The sequence below is a fragment of the Mauremys reevesii genome, unplaced genomic scaffold (assembly GCF_016161935.1).
Source record: "Mauremys reevesii isolate NIE-2019 unplaced genomic scaffold, ASM1616193v1 Contig16, whole genome shotgun sequence".
NCBI lineage: Eukaryota > Metazoa > Chordata > Testudines > Geoemydidae > Mauremys > Mauremys reevesii.
This window is the reverse complement of record NW_024100782.1, coordinates 295695-310177: the sequence shown is the minus strand read 5'-3', so window position 1 is coordinate 310177 and position 14483 is coordinate 295695. Positions and strand designations below refer to the sequence as shown.

Sequence of the window (14483 nt, the reverse complement as noted above, 5' to 3'; positions counted from 1 at the left end):
TACCAAGAGCTTGCTGCTCCTCCAGGGCCGATGTGCCCTCCAGGGTCTTCCAGGAGACCTATCAGTGGTCATCCTGGACGCCGTGGGTGTACTACCGTGCCAGAGGCATACCGGTGATCCCATCTCGCTCCATTCCCTCCGAGCTCTGGGGGCCAGAGGTGACAATTAGTCGTCCCCGTCCGACCGGTACAGAGCAACCCCCGGTTCGGCACCGGGCTCCCAGATCCCACCGGATCAGGAGGTTGTCCAGGAGCTCGAGCCCACACAGGACCCACTTGTCCCGGGCCTTTCTTCTTCGTCCTCCCCAGATGAGGCGGGGGCAGGAACATACCCCTCCGGCCCTCCTCTGATCGAAATGCGACCAGCCCCTATATCCAAAGAGGCTGGGCATGTGGTCTTACTGGGCCATATGATGTACCCGGAGGGGGCCCTGCACCTTCGTGTAGCGCAGCAGCAAGCCCTGCTTATCCGCTACTGTGGGTGGCGGTGGGCAAATTTTCAGAGTCGGTTCTTCGGAACTCCCGAGGCCCTCCTGCAGCAAAAGACGGAGCTGGAGAGAGCTTCCCTCCAGGCCTCGTTGGACGCAGCTGACTCCGCTGCCATGACTCTGGCCTCGGGTGCTGCCACGTGGCGCGTTTCAGGGCTCCAGTTATCGAGCCTTCTCTCGCAGCTGCAGCACGCTATACAGATCTTGCCCTTCAATGGCACGGGCCTGTTCTCTGACAACGCTGGCCCTAGGCTGCAGAACCTAAAGGGCAGCAGGGTCACTTTGCTCTCTCTCGGCTTGCACACGCCGGTAATTCAGCGCCGACGTTTCCGTCCCCAACCTCCGCTCTTACCCTACGCCTTGACAAGGTCGGGACATGGCCAGCGGGCGTGGCTTACACGGTCGTGGCCATCAATCCGCACCCCAAAGGAGCCGGAATTAGGGTCCTTCTGACCACCAATGGGGCAAAAGCCTTCCCATCCTCGCCCCTCCTAAGGACCCCTCTCACGAGCGATTCCTCTGGCAAGAGGTGCGGACGCTCCTCCTCATCGGAGCTATACAGGAGGTACCTAAGGGCGAAACCTATTCCCCTAAGCGAAGGGAGGTCTCAGACCTATCCTAGGTCTGCAGGAACTCAACAAGTCACGATGCAGATGAGTTCCGCATGGTACCCAGGGCGACCGTCATCCCGTCCTGGGATCCCGGAGGCTGGTACGCCGCCCTCGATATGAAGGGCACGTGTGTTTCACATTGCCTTTTTTCTTCCACACAGAAGGTACCCCCGGTTTGGGGCCTACCACCGTTATTCCCAGTATACGGTCCTCCCGGTTGGCCTCTTGCAGCCCAGGGGTATTCAAGGTGCATGGCTGTAGTCGCCACCTTTCTTCACCACCGTCTGATACACGTTCCCCGTGTCTAGACGAGTGGCTCATTCGAAGAACCCCCAGGCCCAAAGTACCAGTCATATGGGCATCGACACGAACCTATTCCTGTGTCTAGGCCTGATGATCAATAGTAAAATTCACTCTGATTCCCATACAGGGAAAGGAATTAATTGGGACCGCTCCGGACTCCAGACTCGCCAGAGCCTGCTTTCATCAGTCTTGGTGTCAAGCGCGGGTAACAATTGTACAAGGTCTACGGACCTTCCCGCCAACTTGGGCTCGCTCTTGCCTCGGTTTCCTGAGTCACATGGCGGTCTACACGTTTGCAGCCAAACATACCGGGCTTCGCCTCTGTGCACTTCAATCGTGGCTCACCTGGGTGTGCCACCCGGGCAGAGGTGGCATACTCGTGGTCGTCTCGTTCCCCCCGAGCAGCCTAGGCTCCCTCAACCGGGAGTCGGCGTCCTCCCCGGTGTATTCGGGGTTGCTGTTTCATTCACCCCTCGGGGTCCCTCTTGACAGACAGCCCATCTCTCGGCTGGGTGTGCACCTGGTGTAGTTTCGCACTCACGGCCTTCGGTCAGCGCAAGACCTGGCCTTCCACATCAATGTCCAAGAGCTGAGAGCAGTCTGCCTTGTGTACCAGGCGATTCAGCTGGCAGATCGTCTCAGCAGATCCTTCCTGTCTCACAAGTGGTGGTTTCCTCCCGTCTTTATCTATTCCGTTTTCCAGAAGTGGGTCTTCCCCCGCGTAGCCCTCCTCGCTCTCGCAAGAACGGAAAGAGAGAGAGAAACTCTCCTCGTTCCAAGGCCTCTCCCCAGGCTCGGTCTTGGAGGAGTTTCCTGAGGCTGTGGATCAGCCATCTGCCGTACGCTGTCCACTGTCCCCGCTGGTTCACGAGGTCCTGCTCAAACTCCGCAGGGGCAGAGCGCCCCTGATTGGGATCGCTCCAGTGTAACCTGGGCAGCACTGGCACACCATGTTGCTACACCTGTCGGTAGCAACCCTCTTGGCACAGACCCCATGACGCGGAATCACGACAACCTTCACCACCCGGTCTTGTAATCCCGGCACCTCACAGCAGGGCTCCTGCGTGGTTAAACCGATCCGAGTTACGTTGTTCGGCCTCGGTTCTGCGAGATTCTCCGGGGTGGTAGACAATCGTCCATTCGGTTCAAGTATCTGGCCGAGTGGAAGCCTTTCCCATGCCGCTCCGAAACGCGCAATGTTTCTCCCGCCGAGATCCCGCTCCATTCCACCTGGTTCCTCAGGGCTTGGAGCGTTTATACACCCCCCCAGTGGGGCCCCGCCTTAAACCTGGCTCTTCATTCTGGTTCTACCCAGTTTTATGACTGCCCTCTTCGAGCCAATGTCAACATGCCCCTTGATATACCTGTCCTGCAAGGTAGTTTTCCTCTAGCCTTTCCTGCGGCCACACGAGTCTCCGAGCTTCAGACTCTCACAATAGGCCCAAGGTATACTGTGTTCCTTAAGGACAAGGGCAGTTATTACCACGTCCGACCTGCCTCCCTACGGAGGTGTCTGCCTTTTTTATCTACCAGGATATCTTCCTTCCGGTGCAGAGCAACAATTGCCCTCCTTTTGACATCCGTAGGGCGTCTGCAATCTACATCTAGCGGACAGAGCCCTCTCATAACGCCCCCAAAACCTTCATCGTACCGGCATACTGGACGAAGGGCATACCTGTCTCCTCCTAGAGGATTTCATCTTCAATGATGTTGTGCATACGCACCTCCTGTGTTTTGGCCCATGTTCCATAGCGCCACCTTACTGCACATTCCACCAGGGCTCAGGCTTCTCTGCTGCCTTCCTGGCTCACATACCCTTCCAGGGGATGTGTCGTGCTACTACCTGGTCCTCTATCCAGACCATTGCCTCTTTGGTCCAACAGTCCAGAGCTGATGCAGCCTTTGGCTTAGCAGTTTGCATTCTGCGACATCTACCTCCGACCCCACCGCCTAGGTAAGGCTTGGGAATCACCTACATTGGAATGCATAGGAGCAATCACTCGAAGAAGAAAAGACGGTTACTCACCTGTAGTAACTGGTGTTCTTCGAGATGTGTTGCTCCTATCCATTCCAGACCCGCCCTCCTTCCCCACTGTCGGAGTAGCCGGCAAGAAGGAACTGAGGAGCGGACGGGCCGGCTGGGGTATATATCCTGCGCTATAGTGGCGCCACTCCAGGGGGCGCCCAGCCGACCCGCCGGAGTTGCTAGGGTAAAAATCTTCCGAAGAGCCGTGCACGCGCGGCGCGCACACCTACATTGGAATGGATAGGAGCAACACATCTCGAAGAACACCAGTTACTACAGGTGAGTAACCGTCTTTTCCGAGGTCTAGGCCTGATCATCAATGGTAAAATCCACTCTGGTTCCCACACAGGGAATAGAATTCATTGGAGCCACCCTGGACTCCAATCTCACCAGAGCCTGCTTACCTCAGCCTTGGTTTCATGCGGTGGTAACAATTGTACAAGGTCTACGGACCTTCCCGACAACTTTGGCTCGCCCAGGCCTAGGTTTCCTGAGTCACATGGCTGTCTGCGCGTTTGTTTCGAAACATGCCAGGCTTCGCCTCTGTCCACTCCAATCATGGCTCACCTTGGTGTACCACCCGGGCAGAGATACCACCCTGGTCGTCTCGTTCCCCCTGAGCATCCTAGGCTCCCTCGACCGAGAGTCAGTGCCCTCCCTGGTGTATCCAGGGATGCTGTTCCATTCACCCCTCGGGGTCCCTCATGACGGAAACCCCATCTCTCGGCTGCGTGCTCACCTGGGTCAGCTTCGCACTCACGGCCTTTGGTCGGCCCAAGAGCTGGCCTTACGCATCAGTGTCCGAGAGCTGGGAGCAGTCTGCCTTGTATGCCAGGCTTTTCAGCTGGCGGATCACCTCAGCATATCCTTCCGGTCTCACAAGTGGTCATTCCCTCCGGACGGTATCCATTCCGTTTTTCGGAAGTGGGTCTTTCCCCGCATAGCCCTCTTCGCTCCCGCGAGAGCGAAAACAGAGAGAAGTCCTCCTCATTCCAAGACCTCTCCCCGGGCTCAGTCTTGGAGAGGTTTCTGATGCCGTGGATGAGCCATCGGCTGTCCAATTTCCACCGTTCCCGCTGGCTTGCAGGGCCCTGCTAAAACTCCGCAGGGGCAGAGCGCACCTGATCATGATCGCTCCAGCGTATCCCAGGCAGCACTGGTACAGCAGGTCACTACCCCTGTCGGTAGCCAACCCTATTTCCCTACCTCTTGGCCCACACCCCATTTCGCGGGATCGCAGCAAGCTTCACCACCCAGACTGGTAATCCCTGCACCTCACAGCAGGGCTGCTGTGTGGCTAAACCGATCCGAATTACATTGTTCTGCCTCGGCTCTACAGGATTCTCCTGCGTGATAGGAGATCCTCCACTCGGTTAACGTATCTCGCAGAGTGGAAGCGTTTCTCCTGCTGCTACGAAACGCACAATGTTTCTCCCGCCGAGGTCCCGATCCAGTCCGTCTTGGACTACCTCTGGTCTCAAACAGCAGCACATGGCGCAGCCCTCATTAAGGGCACTCTTGGCAGCCATCTCTCCCTTCCACCCAGCGGGGAGTGGCCGCTCCGTATTCTTACGCCTTGTGGTTTCTAGATTCCTCAAGGACTTGGAGCGGTATTACCCCCCCCCCCAGTTGGCCCCCGCCACAACCTGGGTCTTCAACCTGGTTCTCGCCAGTTTTACGATTGCCCATTCGGGACACTGACGACATGCTCGCTGGCATACCTGTCCTGGAACAGTCTTCTTTGTAGCCTTTCCATCGGCCAGACGAGTCTCCGAGCTTCAGGCACTCGCGATGGACCCACGGTATACTGTGTCTCTCAAGGACAAGTGTAGTTGTGACCGTGTCCGGCCTTCCTCCCTAAAGGTGGTGTCAGCCTCTCATATCATCCAGGATAGCTTCCTTCCGGTCTTCTTTCCGAAGCCACACTCACCGCAAGGAGAGCAACAATTGCCCTCCCTAGACGTCCATAGGGCGTCCGCAATCTATATCGAGCGGACAAAGCCCTTGCGTAACGCCCCCGAATCTTCATCGTACTGGCATACCGGACGAGGGACATACCTGTCTCCTCCTAGAGGATTTCATCTTCGATGACTGGTGCATCTGCCTCCTGTGTTTAGCCCATGTTCCATGGAGCCACCTTACTGCACATTCCACCAGGGCTCAGGCTTCCCTGCTGCCTTCTTGGCCCACATACCCTTTCAGGGGATGTGTCGTGCAGCTAGTACACACCTTTGCCTCATTGGCCCAAGTGTCCAGAGATGATGCAGCCTTTGGCACAGAAGTTTGCATTCTGCAGCATCTAACTCCGACCCCACCGCCTACATAAGGCTTGGGAATCACCTAACTGGAATGCATAGGAGCAATCACTCGAAGAAGAAAAGACGGTTACTCACCGTAGTAACTGTTGTTCTTCGAGATGTGTTGCTCCTATCCATTCCAGACCCGCCCTCCTTCCCCACTGTCGGAGTAGCCGGCAAGAAGGAACTGAGGAGCGGATGGGTCGGCAGGGGTATATATCCTGCGCTATAGCGGCGCCACTCCAGGGGGCGCCCAGCCGACCCACCGAGTGTTGCTAGGGTAAAAGTCTTCCGAAGAGCCGTGCACACGCGGCGCGCACACCTAACTGGAATGGATAGGAGCAACACATCTCGAAGAACAACAGTTACTACGGTGAGTAACCGTCTTTTCCTGCCTGTCCTGGCACCGTGAACCGTGCTGCACCCCAGAAGCAGCCAGCAGCAGGTCCGGCTCTTAGGCAGAGGTGCGCAAGCGGCTCTGCACGGCTCTCACCCGCATGCACTGCCCCCCACCCAGCTTCCATTGGCTGGTTCCCAGCCAATGGGAGTGCGGAGCCGGTGCTCAGGGTGGGGGCAGCACGCGGAGCTCCGTGGCCCCCCTGCCTAGGAGCCGGACCTGCTGCTGGCCGCTTCCGGGGCACAACACGGTGTCAGAACAGGTAGGAACTAGCCTGCTTTAGCTGGGCAGCACCACCAATGGGACTTTTAACATCCTGGTCCGCGGTATGGACCAGAGCCGCCACAACCCAGTACCTTACATTCAATGACTAGAGGGCAGTAGAAAGCTGTGGATCAGGGGACTCTATTCCTGGCCTGGGCAAGGTAGCGGTCTAATGGTTAGAGCGGTGGGGAGGTGAGGGTAACACACTGCTGGGTAACACCAGGGACAACGCGACTTGGGGGCAGCATTAAAGGTGCTTCAGCTGCCTGGCCAGATAGTCCAATGGACCTTCTTAAATCCCTGACCCCACTGGTCACCTGCTGCTCCCCAACCGCTCTGGAGCCTTCCCCCTAGGCTGTGTCCAGCTGCACGGAACAAGAGGGGGACGAGCAGCAGATTTGCTGCCTAGCAGAGTCATACTCTGTGATGAAGTAGGGGGGATTTTCTTAATGGTTTGCATGACTACGGTGTGTGCCTCAGTTTCCCCTGTGTGCTGTGTGTGTAAGGAGGTGGTGGAAGAGGGTTTCGTAGAATCATAGAATATCAGGATTGGAAGGGACCTCAGGAGGTATCTAGTCCAATCCCCTGCTCAAAGCAGGACCAATTCCCAACTAAATCATCCCAGCCAGGGCTTTGTCAAGCCTGACCTTAAAAACCTCTAAGGAAGGAGATTCCACCACCTCCCTAGGTAACCCACTCCAGTGCTTCACCACCCTACTAGTGAAAGTTTTTCCTAATGTCCAACCTAAACCTCCCCCTCTGCAACTTGAGACCATTACTCCTTGTTCTGTCATCTTCTACCACTGAGAACAGTCTAGATCCATCCTCTTTGGAACCCCCTTTCAGGTAGTTGAAAGCAGCTATCAAATCCCCCCTCATTCTTCTCTTCTGCAGACTAAACAATCCCAGTTCCCTCAGCCTCTCCTCATAAGTCATGTGCTCCAGCCCCCTAATCCTTTTTGTTGCCCTCTGCTGGACATTTTTTCCACATCCTTCTTGTAGTGTGGGGCCCAAAACTGGACACAGTACTCCAGATGAGGCCTCACCAATGTCGAATAGAGGGGAATGATCACGTCCCTCGATCTGCTGGCAGTGCCCCTACTTATACAGCCCAAAATGCCGTTAGCCTTCTTGGCAACAAGGGCACACTGTTGACTCATATCCAGATTCTCGTCCACTGTAACCCCTAGGTCCTTTTCTGCAGAACTGCTGCCCAGCCACTTGGTCCCTAGTCTGTAGCAGTGGCTGGGATTCTTCCGTACTAAGTGCAGGACTCTGCACTTGTCCTTGTTGAACCTCATCAGGTTTCTTTTGGCCCAGTCCTCTAACTTGTCTAGGCCCCTCTGGATCCTATCCCAACCCTCCAGCATATCTACCACTCCTCCCAGTTTGTTGTTGAAGAGGACCAGGTGTGGGCTTGCCTAGGAGCTGGGACCCCAGACAATGGCCTGGTGACTGGGGCGGCCCACCCAAGGTTGGCAGGCCACCGGTTCTGGACAAAGAGCTGAGAAGAGAGGACCCCGGTGGCCTGACCAGCCAGTGAGAGAACAAAGGATGGGGGAGGGGCTCCGGGGTGGAGGGTATCATGGGCCTAACCCAGGCTATGGCCCCACCCATGCTCTGCCCTGAGGCTCCGCCCTTGATCCCCCTGAGGCCGGCGGTGGCTCAGCTCAGGCCGGTGCTTGGGCCGGCCCAGGGGTCAGGGCAGCTGGGGGAGGGGGGGGCGGTGCTCCTCCAGCCATAGTCGGCGGGTGGGGAGTGAAGCTCGGGCTCCAGTGGGCGAGGAGGGCGGAGGGGCCTCAGGCGGAAGTGGGGGCCGGTGGGGTGAGCCTCCCCAAAGGGGGGGTTCACGCGCCTCCCCGAAGAGGAGGTTCCCGTGCCGCCCAGGGTGGGGCTGTTGGGGAAGGTGAAATAGGGTGATCGGCTGGAAGGAAGGGGCTGCTGGACTAGACCCCCTCAAACCCTTCCCCCCCCCACCACCACCCATCCCATCTCACCCCCCCCAAGCATCCCCCCTCACAACTCCATCGGTTGATCCCCAGCCCTGTTTCCTCTCAAATGCCTATCCCCCCCCTCAGTTAAGATGGCCGTCATCTCTCAGTGGCCCCAGTGGGCTTTGTGCCAGGCTGCCCTCTGGAAAATGGTGGCCACTAGGGCTGGGAAGGAGGGGGCAGTGCAGGGAGCAGGGAATATGGGGGTGGGAGAATATGGGGGAACATTGGGGGCCGGGGGTTGAGGCTGAAGGGTTAGGACCTGGGGCGGGGAGAGGGAGCACAATGGAAGCTGCCCTAAGGGGTTGTGGAGCACCTGGGTACCCCGCTCATGAGCATTTCAGGGTGAATCTGCCCCATGGCTATGGGTGGTGCTGGGGGGCTGCGCCTGCCCCTCGTTCCCCCACCCCCAGCTCAGCCAGAGTTTTGGCAGGAAAACACATACCCACCCCCCACCCCATCTGCTGACCCTGACTCTGTGACAGTGGAGCCCCTCCCCCCACCCCATTCCCTCTCCAAACACTGTCCCCACCCAGCTCCTGCCCTGTTACCCAACCCCCCTGCCCCAGCCTCAGCCCATCTCTCCTCAAACCCCCATCCGCCTCCCGCCTCGCCCTCAGCTTGTCCTCCCAAACGCTACACTTTGCAGAGGATCTCACAGGCCTAGCGGGTTCAAGGGGGTTGGAAACTCTCCCCCTCACCAGCGTTACACAGGCCGGGGGGCTTGTTTCAAACCGAGCCCCTCGTTTTACTCTGTTCCTGGGCAAAGTAGCAGCAGCCGTTCAAAGGCAAAGCTTTTGGGTTACACCCACAAACATCCACTGCATGCATCCGATGAAGTGGGGTTGTAGCCCACGAAAGCTTATGCTCAAATAAATCTGTTATGGTCTCTAAGGTGCCACAAGTACTCTTGTTTTTTTTTGCGGATACAGACTAACACGGCTGCTACTCTGAAACCCACAAACAAGGAATTAAACGAGGCCTTCTTATTGAAACGGGGCTGAGCGACCACAGACAACAGCTAGGGTTGCCAGGTGTCTGGTTTTTTACCAGAACGCCTGGTCGAAAAGGGTCCCTGGCGGCTCCGGTCAGCACCGGTGACCGGGCTGTTAAAAGTCCAGTTGGCCGCAATGGCTGGCTCCGCGCAGCTCCTGGAAATGGCCGGCATATCCCTCCGGCTCGTAGGCACAGGGGTAGTCAGTGGGTTTCCGCACGCTGCCTCCCCACCCCCCAGTGCCGGCTCCGCAGCTCCTATAGGCCGTGAACCAATAGCTGGGGCAGTGCCTGAGGACAGGGAAGTTGGTGTCTAGTGCAGGTAGTTGCGTGCTGACAGGCTTGGGGGAGCTGGCGCCCGGGCCTAACTCATAACCGGGGGGAAGGTGTCCCCCCGGCCTTCCATAAATGGAGCCCAGGCTGCCTCGTCAGGCATGTGAAGGTGCTGGGGCTTCAGCCCCTGCCAGGCACGCTGGGGTCACGGTTGAAGCCCCTGTGTGCCCTGCAGGACTGAAGCCCGAACCCCACCGTTCTCCATGGGGCTGAAGCCCCAAGATCTGGTGCACTCTGTGGAGGTGAAGCCCCGAGCCCCTGTGTGCCTGCACCTGCCGGGGCTCCATTTAGGGAGGACTGGGGGGACACCTGCCCCCCTCCCCCCCGAGTTACAAGTCAGCCCTGGCATCTGCAGGGGCTCCCACTGTCAGTCTCTCAGGAGTGGGGCTCCATTTACGGGGTAAACCTGCCACCCTGATTTGTCAGCCCTGGGTGCCAGCTCCCCCAAACCTGCCAGCACCTGGCCCGTCACTGCTTTAGCCCCCACCCCCGTAGCACTAACTGCCCACTGCCTGCAGTCCACCCATCGACTACCCTGGGTATATTACACAGCATTGTATGTGTTCATTGAATAGGGGCATCTGCGGTGTGAAAACTGTTTCTCTGGAACCGGACCCTGACAATACCTTGCCCAAGAAATGTGAACCTTGAGAAAAAATAATTATCTGCCCCAGCCTAGACTTATTTAACTAGATACTTTCATGTCTTTTGGAGCACAACGCAGCACAAAGACCTTCCAGCATTGTTCTGCCAGGCCATGCATTTCTCATGGAATGAAATATGCTGCCAGCTTGTCCACGAGATAATGGATTTAGGGGACACCTCGGCATTCCCAGATATACCCAACTAGTTTTTTCATCTTAGTCAAACACTCCCCCACCCCCCTTGTTTTTCTTGTACATTTTCTCTCTTGCAGATCTCACAACCTTATGCTGGGTATCAGGCTCTGTAATGTGAACAGATCACACTTCTGAAGTGAACAGACGTAAGGCCCAGCGAGGGAGATGTCACCTCTGGGTGTCCTGCCTGATCTCCATGGCTTTAAGAACATCTTTGCCAGTACAGATACAGAAATTATCATCTTGGTGTACATTTCGGAATGATTATGATGACCAGTAGCCTACTGGCTCCCAATAGGTACTTCACATGCCACCCTTTGTTGGACGGTTATGTATTTACCTGTAAAACTTTATGCCTCCCTTGTGCCCTCTGCCAGTGGGCACAGAGCAGTTCCTGGGTCATCCCTGTGGCCACCTCCTGCCATCCCCAAAGGCCATGGCACTAGGTGGCTGTGCGACACCCACTGCTGCCCCCTTCTCTCCCCATCCCCCTGCCAGCCACAGGGCCTTCCAGCTGTATCGTCCCCGTGGCCACCCCGTTCCACCGACGGCCACAGGGTCTTCCGGCTGTGTCATCCCCATGGCCGCTCCTTCCCCGACGGCCACAGGGCCTTCCGGCTGTATCGTCCCCCTGGCCGCCCCCTTCCCCCGACGGCCACAGGGCCTTCCGGCGGTGTCATCCCCCAGGCCGCCCCCGTCCCCCGACAGCCAAAGGGCCTTCTGGCTGTATCGTCCCCGTGGCCGCCCCCTTCCGACGGCCACAGGGCCTTCTGGCAGTGTCATCCCCGTGGCCGCCCCCTTCCCCCGACAGCCACAGGGCTTTCCGGCTGTATCATCCCAGTGGCCTCCCCCTTCCCCTGACGGCCACAGGGCCTTCCGGCTGTGTCGTCCCCCCAGCCGCCCCCTTCCCCCGACGGCCACAGGGCCTTCCAGCCATGTAACAGCTCGGTGGGCCTGGCATGGGCGGCCAGTTGGCATGAGTTTGGTGACCTCTGACCCCAGCCTTGGTAGTACAATGACCAGAGGACCCCATCCCCCATAATACAGAGGTTGGGTTCCCAGCAGGCTGAGGCACGTTTGGGATCGGGATTCTTCCAAATTCCCCTCCCAGAAGCGTCAGCCTCCCTAAAAACCCCATGGACCGGAAGTCATTCTGCCCTCACTAAAGATGGCGGCCCGCGGACTTCCGCCCTGAACCATACCCGACCCGCGGGTCCCCGCCCCCAGCCTTTTGGAACGCAGCGTCTTCTCCGCACCGGAAAGGCGAGGGCCCGGCGGAAAGTGCCGAGCGTGTGGCGGAAAGTGCCGAGCCCCGGGTGGGCGGTGCCGAGCGTCTGACGTAGGATGCCGGGCGTCCGGCGGAAAGTGCCGATGCTGTGGCGGAAAGCGGCGAGGCTGGGAGTGGGCGGGGCCCAGACCCGGGACGGAATGCAGCCAGGTCCAATCCGTCGGCGGCGGAAGCAGCCGAAGCGCTTCCGGAAAGTGCCGAAGCCCTTCCGGAAGGAGCCGAGCGGGCCGGCCGTTGCCGACGCACCCGCAGCGGCAGCAGCCTGGGCGGCCCCGCTCCGCTTCCCCCCGGGCCCGGCAGCAGCGAGCGACCGACCCGGCCCAGCGCCGGGACCCCGCACAGGCCGCGCCGAGCCCCGCCCCCCGGGCCCGCCCGGGCTCCCGGCCCGGCCCGCCCGGCAGGCTGATCAAGCTGTTCTCGCTGAAGCAGCAGAAGAAGGAGGAGGAATCGGCCGGAGGCCCCAAGGGCAGCAGCCAGAAGGCGTCGGCCGCGCAGCTCCGCATCCAGAAAGGTACCGCCCGGCCCAGCCCCCCCCCCTCCCTGGTACTGCCCGGCCCAGGTCCCTTCCCCCCCCCCCCGGCCCGGTACCGCCCGGCCCAGCCCCCCCCTCCCTGGTACCGCCCGGCCCAGGTCCCCCTCTGGCCCGGTACCGCCCGGCCCAGCCCAGCCCAGCCCCCTCCTGGTACCGCCCGGCCCAGGTCCCTCCCCACCTCTGGCCCGGTACCGCCCGGCCCAGGTCCCCCCCCTCCCTGGTACCGCCCGGCCCAGGTCCCTCCCCCTCCTGGTACCGCCCGGCCCAGGTCCCTCCCCCGGCCCGGTACCGCCCGGCCCAGCCCAGCCTCCCTGGTACCGCCCGGCCCAGGTCCCTCCCCTACCACTTCGGTCCGGTACCGCACCGACTGGCCCAGATCCCCTTCGTTTCTCCCTCCCCGGTACCGCCCGGCCTAGATCTCTCTACCCCCATCCCGATACTGCCCAGACCAGACCCTCGTGGGGAACTGCCCGGCCTAGACCCCGCCCCGCCCCCCACTTCGGTACGGCCCAGTTCAGATCCAGCCCGGATGCTCTGACCCTGGCAATACCTGGCATGGTACTGTCTGGCCTGGCCCAAATCTTGATTGGTACCAGCCCCCTCCCTGGTCCAAATTTTCTATCCACCTGACCTGGTACCTCCCGGTCCCAATATTGTCTGGCCCTAACCTACTGGTACTATCTGGCCTGGTACTATCTGGCCTGGTCCAGATTCCCTGACCACCATCTGGCCCAGACCCACCTACTGGTACCACTAGGATGGGCCCAGATCCCCTCAGCTCAAAAGGTGTAACCCAGCTGATGCTGCTCCTAGGGGAGAGACCCGCCCAGACACAAGGGAAACCCCACTCAGAAACGTACTAGCTGGTGCAAATCCTGGGGCGATCCACAGATCCCCCCCCCCCACCTTCAGTGAAAAGGTACTGCCTGGTTCAGGTGGGTGCTGGGAGTGGGGTGCCAGCCTCCTTCCTCCACTCTGCGCCCCCACCTAGAGCCTGTATTGGTGGGGAGAGACCCCATCCACTCATTGGGAGGCACCCGCGCTCAGACCCCATAGATGCCTCGCAATGGGGGGGAGCACAATGGGAAGATTCCCCAATCCTACACGCACACTGGAAGGTGGCTACTCCCCCCCAATGAGTGAAAACCCCTCTATGCTGTGGGGGCCCGGCATCCCCTGCTCACATCTTGGGCAGACCTCCACGTTCTCCTGCCCATTACAGAATCCCATGAGCCCGGTGATCCTCCTGCTGGGGAATGGGGAAATCCCTCCTCCTCCAAAAGGGCTTCCTGCTCATCTACCCCCACTGGGGCTCTGCTCCTAAGTTCCCTGTAAGCCGTGTGGCCGAGCAGCAGCCTATTTAGCACCAGGCAGGTACTATGGGAATCTGCCTGGGGACCAGTCAGGAGTGGGAAAAATTAAAGGGATCACTGCTCTGCTCCCCCCTCCACCACTTTCTCTGAGCGCCACCCCTCCATGGAGGTCTTCCCCAATGGGGCCCATGCTCTTCACTGCTGAGGGTTCATACAGCCTCCCCAAGACATGCATACTGAGATGCCCCCGCCTACACACATGCTGGGGAGGGCTTCTCAATGCAACAGGGAGAGGAATATTCACTGGAGGGGTGGGAACAGGCGAGGGGATGGCCAGTGTGGCAGGACTCAATATGGGGGCGTTCTTGTGGAGGTCCTTAGACATGGAGGGTCTCATGGGGTTTCCCTGGTGGGGGCGGGGGCCCCCAGTGTGTGTGTGTGGCTCCCGGGGTTCCTCAGCAGGGAAAGAGGACCTCCCCTGTGTGTGTGTGGGTCTCCTGGGGTTTCCCTGGCGGGGATGGGAGCCCCACCCAATGGGAACCCATGTTCATGGGAGGAGGGGTGAACCCACTGGGGGTCTCTGATGCAAATCCCACCACATAACAAATCAGGCACACCTGCAGGCAGCGCCAGCTGTGCAAGAGTCTGCACAGGGCAGAAACCTGGGTTTTCCCCACTTCTGGCTGTGCCCAGAAAGATACCAGGGTCCATCCCCATTTGCTTGTGTCCCAGTCTGGAGCTCCAATCCACTCTTCCAGAGGGGGCAGGTCAGTGCCCTTGGCTCCCTCTGCCCCATCGTGAGCTGATGG

At 59.3% G+C, this 14483-nt stretch overlaps 1 protein-coding gene across 1 annotated transcript in view; it reads left to right on the top strand.

Annotated features, from left to right (window-relative positions):
* LOC120393176 (translation initiation factor IF-2-like) overlaps positions 1 to 14483 on the top strand; it is a 37207-nt gene that overhangs the window by 11870 nt on the left and 10854 nt on the right. Inside the window, exons 2-3 of the mRNA XM_039517748.1 lie at positions 11040 to 11161; positions 11769 to 12340. Of these exons, the coding sequence (XP_039373682.1) occupies positions 11040 to 11161; positions 11769 to 12340 (694 nt within the window). The remainder of the gene's footprint in view (positions 1 to 11039; positions 11162 to 11768; positions 12341 to 14483) is intronic.